The sequence below is a fragment of the Gastrolobium bilobum genome, unplaced genomic scaffold (genome assembly GCF_033153095.1).
Source record: "Gastrolobium bilobum isolate Gb01-03AN ecotype WA unplaced genomic scaffold, APGP_CSIRO_Gbil_v1 utg29299, whole genome shotgun sequence".
Classification (NCBI taxonomy): domain Eukaryota; kingdom Viridiplantae; phylum Streptophyta; class Magnoliopsida; order Fabales; family Fabaceae; genus Gastrolobium; species Gastrolobium bilobum.
This window is the reverse complement of record NW_026897764.1, coordinates 280,546-294,415: the sequence shown is the minus strand read 5'-3', so window position 1 is coordinate 294,415 and position 13,870 is coordinate 280,546. Positions and strand designations below refer to the sequence as shown.

The 13,870-nt window shown below is 33.9% G+C and overlaps 1 protein-coding gene across 1 annotated transcript; it reads right to left on the bottom strand.

Moving 5' to 3' along the window:
* Window positions 1-11,809: 11,809 nt before the first annotated feature.
* LOC133310002 (uncharacterized) lies at window positions 11,810-13,009 on the bottom strand. Its single transcript, XM_061510883.1, has 2 exons — window positions 12,273-13,009; window positions 11,810-12,188 (listed from the first exon to the last, which is right to left on the bottom strand). Exons 1-2 carry the CDS (start codon window positions 13,007-13,009, stop codon window positions 11,810-11,812), a joined length of 1,116 nt encoding a protein of 371 aa, XP_061366867.1.
* Between the last annotated feature and the right edge of the window lie 861 nt (window positions 13,010-13,870).

Below are 13,870 nucleotides of genomic sequence, written 5' to 3'. Positions count from 1 at the left end.
TAACATCATTTTTTGTTTTTTAGTTTCACTTTTGCTCACACCCCTCTTACGTGTGTGAGTTTAACTCTTCAGTCTTCAATCAAAGCCTTGATAAAATATTATTAAAAAAAAAACCTTGAACTCAGTGATGCTTAATAAATGCCAAGAATCAAGCAATATTGAGGCTTGAATTTGGGATCTTTCAACCAAAAAAATAAATGCTAATTAACCATTGACCTCATAATTATAATTAATCTGAAGCAAATAAAAGGATATCATATCAACCCACCCCACCAAATAAGGCAATGCTATCTGAATTAACTCACATCAGTAGCTGACACCTTGAAATCATAAAACCTCATTGAATTTTCAGAATCCTTAGCACATAAACATTGTTAGCATTGTCTCCTTCATCTAACAGCAACAACGACAAGAACAATCACATTCAAGGTGCACCACATGAGCTTGGAGAGTGAAGAACACCCAGAAGGAAACTTGTGAAACTCAATTGAAATTCCCTCAAATGGGTCTACAATTCATGGGTTTTCAATGGCATTGCTGAAGTGAAGAGCAACACAGAAGAAGAAGAAGAAGAGAAACTAGGAAAAGAGTGTTGTGAGCTCCGTTACTTGAAATAGCAATGGCGAGGTTGGTCAATCCGAAGGTCAACTGTGGTAAATGGAAGAAAAGCAGTTATTTTTGGGAGAACAGTTTTCCGGTGGAATTTTCCGATCCGATGCCGGCGATGGTCGCCGGAGAACACAATCAACAACAATTGGGAGAAAGAAAAATGGAAAGAAGTGATATAAAAAGAAGAAAAAAGGATAAATTTTTTTGGCTATAATTAAGGCGGCAGAGAAGGATGTCATGTGGGACCCTTTTTAACTGCAACAAACACCACTTTCCATTTTTTAAAATTTTTAATTTTTTTTTTTTAATTATCCACCTTAATTTTCCCCCTTATCCTACCTCCTTAAATTATATTTTCAAGATATTCTAAAATAAAAAATCTTCTTACATGCTTTTATGCACATTTTGTTTATTGTGAGATTAGTTTTTTTGGTTCAGGTACATATATTGGAAATGGATTTTATGTGAAAAAAATATGATATGGTCATGTGAAAAGATCATGACTGTACAAAGATTGAGTGAGTTGTTATCTTCAATCTATATTTATTGAATTTTAATAAATGATAAATGCATGTGAAATTCAGTTGGGATAGTGATGGATCCTAGGCAGAAAATTTGTCAGTTCTAAAGAAAAAGTTATATTTACAAGCTTTTTTTCTTCATAAATCCTTATAAATTACAAATATCTGATCGGTAATATACTCTTGAATAGAGTATGTCAGACATAGTGTATTTTGTAAATTTATAAAAAAAAATTACCAATAGAACCCTACTTAAGTTTCAATTTTTAAAAGTTTCAAATATTATAATGTGAATTAGTTATACTTATATTTTTGGATTTCGAACACTTATAACATATTTTTATTATGATCCTCTAGACATACTCCTAATATAAGTTATGTTTTGAGAAAGTTGATAAAAATTATTACAAAACAATCCTTTACCGATCCAGCTATCATTTTTCTCAAAAATAATGGCCCACAAATTTTTTCACTTTTTGCTGTCCTCGTAGTAAAAGTAAAAGATGATATAATTATATGAACGTTGAAATAGATTGATTTTTTTTTTTATTAAAGTTTCATTATGTTTGAGTTTTCTCAAATTGGATGTGGGGAACACACTTGTCTATTTTAATTTTTTTGAGAAAAATTAAAAGAATCAACGAGACATTCGTGTAGCATACAAAAACTACTGAAATACCAAAACCATAAAGAGGAAAAAAAGATAACTAACCAAAAATTAATTCTTAAAATTAGTGATATCATTAAAAAAGTATACATCTCTACATGACTACATCGAATAAAGTTTCAGGACCCAATGAGTGCAGCTCAGTTGGTAATTTGGCGCTGAGTTAGTGGGGTTGGATATGTGTTCGATTCCCGCTGAATGCATTCTTGGGGAGGAGGCTGAACCTTTAGCCATCACTGTTCCCCCGCACTCCGGATTAGTCTCATAGCCGGCTCAAAGAGTCGAAGCTCGTGGGGAGCCAACTCATCTCAAAGAGATAAGTAGGGTTGGGTAACTAAAAAAAAAAAAAAAGAAATTAGGAATACAAATGCTAAAAAAAAAAAAAAAAAAAAAAAAAATTGAAAGCTTCGTAGGGAAGCTACCCCTTAGCCTCTATCAAAGCTAAGGCTTTACATTTGTGCCTACCCTTTGTAATAAGCTCCTATAATATGGGAGTAAAATTTCATTCTTTAATTGTACCACAAAAAAAAAATTCATTCATTACTTGGCTATATTTAACCCTTTTTTTTTTATCTATCTTTGAAATTTTTCTCATCATTCGATACCCTTTCTATACCGAGTTTCTATATGTATGGAGTAAGCACATGGTGGATATGCTCACGATGATAACACATTTTTATTGTAGAAAATTTATATCATTTAATTTCAAGGGGTAGCACAGTTGGTGACTGTACCTAAGAAGCGAACTGCTATGAGCCTATGATCATGGTACTTAAAATTGGAATTTTATCTAAAATTAAAAAAAGATAAAAAATCATAAAACGTAAAATCTTAACTTAAAAACAATCATAAAAACGTTTGGAAATTTGATAGAATCATTTTGATTAAAAAAAATCATAAAATCATAAAAATGCAAATTTAAATCAAAATTTTAAGTACCATGACTATCACTGAAAGGTTATTAATTCAATTCCTAGGCAAAGCAACTTGAAGCCAAGGTATAAACTTTTATGCTCTACCCAATAAAGGTGAGTCTCTCATCAAAATGGGTGGAAATATCCCTGGAAAAAAAAATAAAGGTATTTGAACATGCCTCACATTTGGACACTTGCACAAAACTTCATAGAAAAGGTATTTTTACAAATATATGGATTAAATTTTGATATCCACTTCTGATTAAAAAGAAATTACTGTATCTATTAAGAGAATATTTTTTTAAATTATTAATTTAATTTTGATCTAACAATAAAAAAATTCTTATAATAGATTGTATCATTGTAAGGAAAAAAATTGTAAGTACAACGTGCCTCGAGATTAATTAATTCATTAGTTTAGTTTATGTTGGGAAAAATATTTTTTTAGAGAAATAATCATTTTGTTTGATATGTTCTCGCAAAAAATTGTGAAAAAAATATTTTTAAAATAAATTAATTCAAAATACACATTTAATAATTATATAATAAATTAGTCTTGAAAGACTCATGTGATTTTCAACAATTTTTGGTTTAATTAGTAAAATAATTATTTCAAGACGTGGAAATAAAAAAAATGGTATTGAAATAATAGCACCTATATATATGGATTCGACGAAACTCAAACCGAATTAGTCATTTTGGTTATAAATAATGGGAAATGTAGTTCTCCTTTCATTATGTACTCGGGATATATAGGAGAAGAGATAGGTTATTTTACCTACTCCTTTCTTGCCTACCTTTTGCTTACTCCTTTCATTACCGTTGGATTACAATCTAATCCAACGGTCCATAATTGTGAAATAAAATAACTCTTTTTTTTCCTTTCTCTCTCCTCACTATTTCCCACACCCTTTTTCTCTGTGGTTGATATAGAAAAAAATGATTATTTTATTTCGCAATTATGGACCGTTGAATTAGATTGTAATCCAACGGTGACGAAAGAGGTAGGCAAGAATGGAGTAGGTAGAATAACCTATCCTATTTAAAAATGGTCTGCTGACGTGAAAAAGAAAAAAAATAATTTTCATATTTTTTTAGGTACATAATGAAAATCGGTTGATGCAGAAATAAAATTTTAGGAGAAAATTTGAACCCATAAATAAATAAATAAAACTCATGTGGCTGAGTCCGCTTAGTGTTGTGTTCTTCTTTAACAAGTCATACCGGGTGACCGAGCCAGCTTTAAAGTCATATTGAAGCTAGCTTTGTGTTGTGTTCTTCATTAATGTCATATCGTGTTTTTCATTAACAAGTTTGTCATATATCGTGTTTTTCATTAACAAGTTTGTCATATATCGTGTTAATATGCCGTGTTCTTCTTCAACAAGGCATTGCTATTCGGTGCAATCGAGTAAGCTTAATGTTCTGTTCTTTTTTTATAATAAGGAAATTCATATTGCACCATCAAACACTTTTTTCTTTTCTTTTTGAATTTCTCTATCTCTTTCTTCTTTTTTGATATAGTCAAACTTATGTTAGGAAATTAATTAACCGGTAGCTTAAAATGATAATTGATGTTAACATCAATAATTTTATATTAATACCTCGAACGCACCTCTTATTCAAGAGCACAAACTTAAAATCATGGACTAATTCATATGTGTTACATTCGTTAATGAATCCGTCCATAATTGTGAGCGGAATTATAATTGGTTTAATGCAACCAATTTAACTTAATAACTTTTTTTTTTAATTTCTCTTCCTGTTAATCACATAAATTTTGTATGAATTAATCCAGAATATAGGATTAAGATTTTAAATATCTCTCTATGGTATTTGGGAGAAGATCAAACACATGCTTTCACCCTCATCTACTTAGCTTTCATGCGCCAACTGAAATATCATCATTTGGTTTTAACTCAATAACTTAATTAAACTAACACATCTCTCCAAAAAGCACAAACTTAAAATCATAGACTAGTTCTAAGTGTATTACGTCTGTCAATAAATCATTATCGACCTCTTATAATGTTTGATATGATCAGACCAATGGAATGACAATTCTATTCCATTTCAATGTTTGGCATACATACTAGAAACATACCAGAATAGGACACAATTATAATGTAATAGACAATAGTGGTGACAATGAGGATGGAGAGGTAGTAATAGAATGGTATTAACAATTATAGGATGGAGTAAAGATTGGGGTTTGCGGCAATAGAGGATATTTTTGGTTTTTTTTTAAAAAAAAATCATAGAATATAAGGGTATTCAAACATAATTTTATTTCTATTTAGAGAAATAACCAAATAATAGTTATCAAACATATTTTTACATTAACAATTTATTTCTAGATATAAAAAAATGAAAATTTAATAAGAAGGAATGCGTCTTGTAGCACAATAATGTGAGGATCGAGGATGGTAATTTTAATAGTGAATTCGTTTAATTAAGAAAATCTATTTATCTTCCAATTAAATATCGTTTAAAGTATCCTTTAAAGTAAATTTTTCTTTTTTTTTATAGTCTGGAGGTATCCCCATTCAATTTCCTCCAATCACCTTATCCTCGGAGTACGGCCATGAAGGCTATCCCTCGTTGAAACAGCGGGTGCATTGAACTTCACTCACATAGGAAGGATAAGACTAATCCCTCGTTCGAGAGGAGGGAGACACATCCTTTGCCCCCAAAGATTTTCTAAGAATTTGATTGAGACAAAGTTTGAACCCTGACTCAAGCAAACTAAGCTACCTTGGGGTTTCCTTTAAAGTAAATTTATCTCTAATTAAAAACAGAAAAGTAATGATACATTGATTCTTAAATTTTAGTATCTTAAATAAGATTGCGATGCGTTTTAAATAAAATCATTGGTGAACACATTTATTTTAGAGAAGTCTTATCTATATTAATTATTCATACAAACTAGGTATTAGACAATATTTTAATTTTTCCCCCAAATATAAAGTATATTTTGAGAGAATATATAAGCTGTGCACATGCAATGGTAGAGCCAGAAATTTTTTGAAGGAGCAAAATATAATTTAAATTTTTCCTTTGAAGTTATAATTATTTATATGACAAAAAATAATAACTCTTACAACTAAATATTTTTGTAAATTTTGAATGAAGGTGTGCATTAAATACATGATCAAAAAATTAAAAATAATGCTCATTTTTTAAAATTTACATAAATTTGAAGGGGAGAAACCCCTCCCTCGCTCCATAACTATGCATATATATTATGGATTGTTAATCATGATAAGAAAGAAATTAATTAATGGGCATTGGCAAGTGTTAAGAGTGATATCAACAGTGCACGTATCTTCTGGAACAAGAGGAGCAGCTGCTACCAACTCAGACATGAGGATCTGTATTTTCTTTTTCAAACCTAATTTAACTTTCACGTGAGTTAAGAGTGATATTGTTAAGAACCTTGGGATACACCACCCCAAAAGCTAGCTCAAGGGGTGGGAGTGCCCAAGGCCTTATAAAGGCCATATTAGTTGCCCATCCAATCAATGTGGGACTATATATCTCAACACGCCCCCTCACGCAAGAGTCTTTTAAGCTAGAAGCGTGGAAATTGCACAGGTCCATTTTTGGTTTACCTTTTTGTGCCTTTTTTTTTTTTTAATTTCACTTTTTAAAGCGGGGGACGGTGAGGCTCTGATACCATGTTAAGAACCTTGGGATACACCACCCCAAAAGCTAGCTCAAGGGGTGGGAGTGCCCAAGACCTTATAAAGGCCATATTAATTGCGCATCCAATCAATGTGGAACTATATATCTCAACAGATATCAACAGTTTTGCTTGGAATATGTAAACTTCTTACATATTATGAATATAATATGAGGACCACCAGTGTCTCTTATTACTGACCAACTACAACTCATTCAATTGAATTGAATAGGGAATATATCAGTATTATTATATTGCTATATTTAAAATACATACCAACTAGATAAGCATTAGTACAATATTTTAGTAGTTATAGAAATAGATAGTTTTTAAATTTGTTAAATGGAATATAATTGGTTTAATAGTTATTTATTAATAATGTTTCTAAGTACCAAAAATAAAATGTACTATTTAACAATGAATTTGCATCATGCGAACATTCAATATATTTTTATCATAGAAATAATTAAAATAGAACTTCAGAATATAAAAAAATTATCTCTATGCCAAATGAAAATCTCAAAATTAAATATTTCATTTTGTGTTTTAAAAATTCTCAATTAATGAAAAATAAAATAAACAGGAAATTTATGATTTCTTATAGATATTATTACTGCCTTCAAATTTCTCAAATAAAATATAAACATTTTTCAATTTATGTCGCTTTCAACTCCATCCTTCTTTGACTCTTAATCTAAAAGAAATAAATTAAGAAGTATAATGAAATATGAAAGCACTCTTAAGAAATAATTTAAGATACTCTATTAATTCTAAGATAAAAAAAAATTATGAAATATTTTTTAGATATTCCAAAAGGAATGTTAAAGAATGAGTATATGAATCATGGTTTGATTCGTTCAATCGGTTAAATAAATTGTCAAACTAGATAATACCACAGTCTAAGGTGTTGGGCTCGGATCATATAGTTCTTCTAAAATTGGCAACATTTCAAAATCAAATGACAAAGTCAATTTTATTTTATTTTAAAGTGGGAGCATGTTGAAATTTATTTACTTATAGGTAATTGTTGGCTTTTAGCTTATGAAAACGAGCTAATAATAGGATTATTCTATTGGAAACAATTAAACAAAGGAGAAGTCACTATTATGGATAAACGTGGTTGGAAGTTTAGTGTAGGTCTTGACGACCCATGTTGAGAGTATCTATTACGGTTTTCTCTAACTCTCAAATATTGATGATTTTGTCTCCACCAAATAATATTTTAATGTTAGAGGGAAAAAATATAATATTTAATCATTTATTAATAGAATGAAAGAAAATAAGAACCAAATTCCTGAATACTTATCACATATGTTCTAATATTATGTAAAGAAATATTAAGTTTAAAATATTAGGTGAAAGACGATTAATAATTTTATATTATATTTCTCTAACACATTTCTCCATATAAAATTTCATTGGTTTCCATGATATTTAATTAGTTACAAATAGAATGAAACACAGTGAGGATTGAGCTCCTTAATATCATCTAGTGCCATGATGCTATGATATTATGTAAATAACAATTTCAAGCCAAAAATTTAAATTGTAAGATAAATGTCACATTAATAATTTCATATTATATTTCTCAAGTATATATGAATAATGCACAAACGGACTTATCTATGCTAGTAAATTATTGTAAAAAATGCTCACAAATTTTTTTTTTGTAAAAAATCATTTCAACCAAAAAATTTGAACTAACAGCTTGAACTGTTTAGTGTACAAGAGAACCTAGTATGTATCCCTCAAAGGGTGAAGTATGTCATTTTAGGGGTACTCTTAGCAGCAATGATATGAATTATGGCTTTGTTAGAGCTTCCCAAACATTGTATAAGGGGGAGGGTGGATAAACGGTTACAATTGTTCTCTATAATGGTAGAGTAACAGCTCATATAAGTGGATGAATAATAATGCTCCTTCGGTGGAGAAGGGGGGTATTTCTAGGTAGAGTTGGACTCCCTAAGGATGGAGGAGAGAGTGAGAAAAGTGGGGGGGACAAAACTAGGCCATTGTAGCTTGGCCTTGTTGGGACAAAGCATCATGCAGCCATTGTCAATGTACAATGGCTGCTATATGTCTCACTGTGGGACATTTTCTAAAGTGTTCTGTAACACCCCGTTCTAGAACCGGTTTGTTATCATTGTGTACGTCATTAAGCGCAGTTACAATCACAAAATTAAATTAAATACGAATAAACTTTTTCCTTACTATTTGTAAACGTTTTTAATTGGAACCAACTCTGTGCTTAAAACAATTCCCACAACGTGATTATAACTTAAACTACATGTGAAATTCTTATTGTAAGTCTTAGTTATGCCATACATTACTACCATAGTTTGCCAAGTGATCCCCTTAGACCACCAAGGCCTAAAGCTCACTTTTATTGTTCTTAAACGCTAAACATACACACTCTTTATTCATCTGAGAATTTTACTATACTATTATTATGGTCTCCATTTGTCCAATATATTATAGGATTTTTCATTATCTACGCGTGGGTTCAAACCGCGCTCAAATCGAAGCACCGTAGCCCCAATTACGCATTTTCTAAGAAAATAGGTGCTGAATTTTCCAGGACACCCACGCCCATAGCGTGAATCTCACGCTCATAGCGTGGGATGTCAGGGAGGTTGGCGCTTAGAGCGTGAATCTCACGCTCATAGCGTGGCTGTTTTGGAGCAAGCACCCAAAACAGGGCAATCTGACCTCCTATGGTATTCTACCCATAACTTGAGTTGTACTTATCCAAATTACCCAATCTTGGTCTCTATGGAAAGCTAAGAAAAATATCTACAACTTTCATTAAGACACAAGGGTTCAAATCTGTCATATAGGATACGATAAATGGACAACAAGACAGGATGTCCTTACCTTTACTTGGATTTTCCAACCCAAGGTCCTCTTTCTCCTAATTGATATCATACAATCCTTCCAATACATGAATTCTAATCTTTCAAGGTACTCATACACTAAGAGAAGCAAGCATACCATTTCATCATACATATGTCCTCATTAATTACAACATCATCAGGTCTCAATTACATCATTGTTCTTACAAATTTCATATACATGCCCAAGGACTTAGCTACAAAAGGAACATGATCAAAGCTATAAGCCATTTACAACAAGGCATTCACCACTACAATGATCATGCACTAAGTCCCTCCAAAATACATAATGTGACATCAAATATACATATAGCAATTCTAAATGGCATGCAACTCAAAATATCCAGCTATCAGGTACAATCTACTCATGCTTCTTGCCTCGATCAACCTCACCTCTATCAGTACCTGAAATGATGTCCCACCACACGGGGTGAGATATACGAATATATCACAGTAAACCAGAGGTCCTTGGAGATCACTCCACCCTAAGGTTCACTTTCGATGTACACATAATCATAACAGTTCAACACATTCTTATCCATAACCATTATATGGACTTCCAAGAGAGATCCTCAAAGGGCTGTTTCTCTTAGGCTCTTACCACATGGAGATCCACCTAGGGTTGTTTGCAAGGGAAGTCCTTTCCTCAATCTAGGAACCTCCAAGAGAGATCCAAATAGGGATGTTTCTCTTAGGCTCTAACCACATGGAGATCCACATAGGGCTCATTCCAAGGGAAGTTCCTATCAACCATTCTCATCATAATTCTATCAATCATTCCTCAATCCCTATTTCTACCTCTATCAACCATTCTTCAATCACTCTTAAACAATCAAACATCAATTAATCAATCATAACATTTATCAATGCATGAAACAATGCATTGGCATACAATTACTATCATAATTACATATCACATATCATAAACCATTTCTCCTCAACGGAGTATAGTGGAACACTCAATGGGATCAACCCCAAGGTTCAAAGGTTTACCTTGCTCTTGAACTTTCCTTAATTGCTCACAACCACAAGGGTTGGTCACTCCACTTGGTCCTCTGGCCTCAATCCACCAATGATCACACAACAATGGAATGGTTGTTCCTCAAGCTCCCATGGAGGTAAAAGCTAACAAATCCCTCAACTTTTCATATTGGTCAGATTTTTGGGGATGAAATCCCCTCTCCACAAAAACTCCCACTCAAAAGCAAGCTTTGATTGTGAAAGAGGGGAAGATTTGAAGTGGGTTAGGCTTTGGAATGGATGAATTTGGTTAAGGATTGGTGTGGCTAGGGTTTCTCCTCCCTTTCCCTTTCTCTTCATCTCTTCAATCTCTTCCTCTCTCTTTTTCCAGGAGCTCGACGGGTTTGGGGGGAAATGGGTTCTTTTTTTTTTTGTTGCATAATCACTTAACATAAGTTAAGTGGAGTCATGTGGGTATTAGCTCATCTATCTATTCAACTCCAATTACCACCAAACTTTACCCAATGGTCTGAAATATTATTCTAGGAATATTTCCATTTTTATTTTTATATTTTGGGTACTTTTACCTGCACCCATTTATACCCCTTAATTTTCACTAAGTACACTTTTTACCTCAAAAGTGACCCCAACTCAATTAATTAGGCCCTATACTTAATTTTACTCACTAATACATGCTTAATTACTGAATTTAAAGTAGTTAATTAAATTAATTAAGTTAGGGGTATTATATTCACCTCACCTTTTTAGCGATTTTGTCCTCAAAATTGACAAAACCACGCATTCAATCAACTAGGGATTTATCGGAGAACCCTTCTTGTGTTTCCGAAGTTACCCCGTTCATTACTTCTCTTTCCTTATCATCTTATCATAAGATGAAATCTTTTATTCAGGATTCAATCTATGTTTTATAATTAGGTGATACTAATATATTCAAGCACTTTTATCTTTTATTTTCCTCAAGGGTCATACTTATTCACTTGATATTTAACCCTGACCTTCCGCGGTCCCACTAATAATCTCATACAAAATCTCATCTGATGGAACTTCCACGAGAGATCCGCTATGGGTTGTTTCTCTTAGGTATCTGACCACAAGGAGGTCCTGAAGGCTAACTCCAAGTGAAGTTCCCCTCAATATAGACTTTCAATGAGAATTCTCAATCTCATAGGATACTATCTTTATGGAGGTAATACTACCACTTCCATGGAAAGGTCATGCATACAACTTATCATCTTTTAGCAATCTATGCCTAGCCTAGTCTTTAATTACTAGACATAAATAATCACACAATCATAATTGAGTCCGCAGTCTAAGCAGGTGCGACTCCAACCTCAATAAACTATGCATGACATATTAATCTACATGCGTCATACCTTCCGTCAAGTATGGGAACCTCTCTAGCTGGGGTTGGGTCGAAGTGCTAACATGTGTCGTTGCTGGAAGATCAGAGACCACTTGCACATAAGCAACTCGTCCCATGATATGGGGACAATTCCTCGCATAATGACCAGGTCTACCACACTTAAAACATACGTTCTGGCCCATCAAACAAACGCCTTTGTGATGCTTTCCACAATTGTCACACTTTGGCACAATAGGTCTTTCATTGTCCCAACTCTATTGACTCCCGCTTCTTTTAAACTTTTCTTCAGACTGTCTAGCTTGTAATTTTCTTTGATATTCCTGTCATCCATCTTCTGACCCTTTTCTGAAGTAGAGCCAATTGCTCCACTAGCACCAGATGCTTGTGCCTCGGAAGACTTCTTACTTTTCGGCACACTATAAACTTCTTCCACCTTCCGACATTGGTTCACAAATTTGCTAAACTCACGGATATCACAATTTGACATCTTCCGAGACATCTTCTCATTCAGACCCCATTGAAACTTGGAGGTCATCTCAGCTGGAGTGAGTAGGGTTCTCCTATAGTTGGCGTACTTCACCAATTCATTGAATCTAGCAAAATATTGGTCAATTGACATCGACCCTTGCTTTAGATCATTGTACTTATTCTGCTTTTGTTCCCTAGCCTCCCTAGAGAAGTAGTTGTCCAAGAACAACGTCTCGAACAACCGCCAGGTGATTTCCCGGCCTTCAGCTTCTAATGGTTGCACTATATTCGTCCACCAATCTTCAGCTTCACCTTCCAACATATACACAGAGTAGACCAACTTCACTGCATCAGGGCATCTCATCACCCTGAAGATTTTCTCCATAGATTGGAGCCATTTTTCTGCCACCAACGGGTCGTAGCCTCCGCTGAAAGAAGGAGGTTTATGTTTTCTAAAAGCCATCAATCGTCTTTCTTCAGCTTCATGTTCATCAACATGCTCAACATGTGGTTGACGGACCTTAGTGTGATGGCTATGACTACCAGAATGGTGACTGGCCTCACCATCACTATTATCCGCTTCCTCCTCTTCCTGTAGAATAGGTGGAGAAGGCGTGGCAGTGTGCGGAGGAGTGGGTTGCCGGTTCGCAGGTCTAGCACCCCTCAACGTCCTCAACTCGTTCATCATTGCGGCCATGGCATTCCGCGAATCTTCATTCGTCTTCAACAAATTTTCGTTGGCTTGCCGGCTAGCAGTCAACTCCCTCAGAACGGTTGCAAGAGTTTCAGCCACAGGATCACACTGCCCGCCCGTTGCCCCACGACCACTTCGGGGCCTAACAAAAGCAGCCAAAACAGGTTTTGGCTGATTATTGGCATTCGATGCCTCAGGGTTATTTCGGTTCCTCGTCATGACACTACACATGTTACACAAAGAGATGAGTTGATCAGACTCACACTCAGTGATCACAAATGCAATAATCATAAAGAGTACCAAAACAACTATAAAACATCAACACCATACAGATATAACAATAGTCCACATGTTTCCCTACCAAAACTGCTCTGATACCATAAAATGTAACACCTCATTCTAGAACCGGTTTGTTATCATTGCGTACGGCATTAAACGCAGTTACAATCACAAAATTGAATTAAATACGGATAAACTTTTTCCTTATTATTTGTAAACATTTTTAATTGGAACCAACTCTGTGCTTAAAACAATTCCCACAACGTGATTATAACTTAAACTACATGTGGAATTCTTATTGTAAGTCTTACTTACGCCATACATTACTACCATAGTTTGCCAAGTGATCCCCTTAGACCACCAAGGCTTAAAGCTCACTTTTATTGTTCTTAAACGCTAAACATACACACTCTTTATTCATCTGAGAATTTTGCTATACTATTCTTATGGTCTCCATTTGTCCAATATATTATAGGATTTTTCATTATCTACGCGTGGGTTCAAACCGCGCTACCGGAGCACCGTAGCCCCAGTTACGCATTTTCTAAGAAAATAGGTGCTGAATTTTCCAGGACACCCACGCCCATAGCGTGAATCTCACGCTCATAGCGTGGCTGTTCTGGAGCAAGCACCTAAAATAGGGCAATCTGACCTCCTATGATATTCTACCCATAACTTGAGTTGAACTCATCCAAATTACCCAATCTTGGTCTCTATGGAAATCTAAGAAAAAGATCTACAACTTTCATTAAGACACAAGGGTTCAAATCTGTCATATAGAATACGATAAATGGACGACAA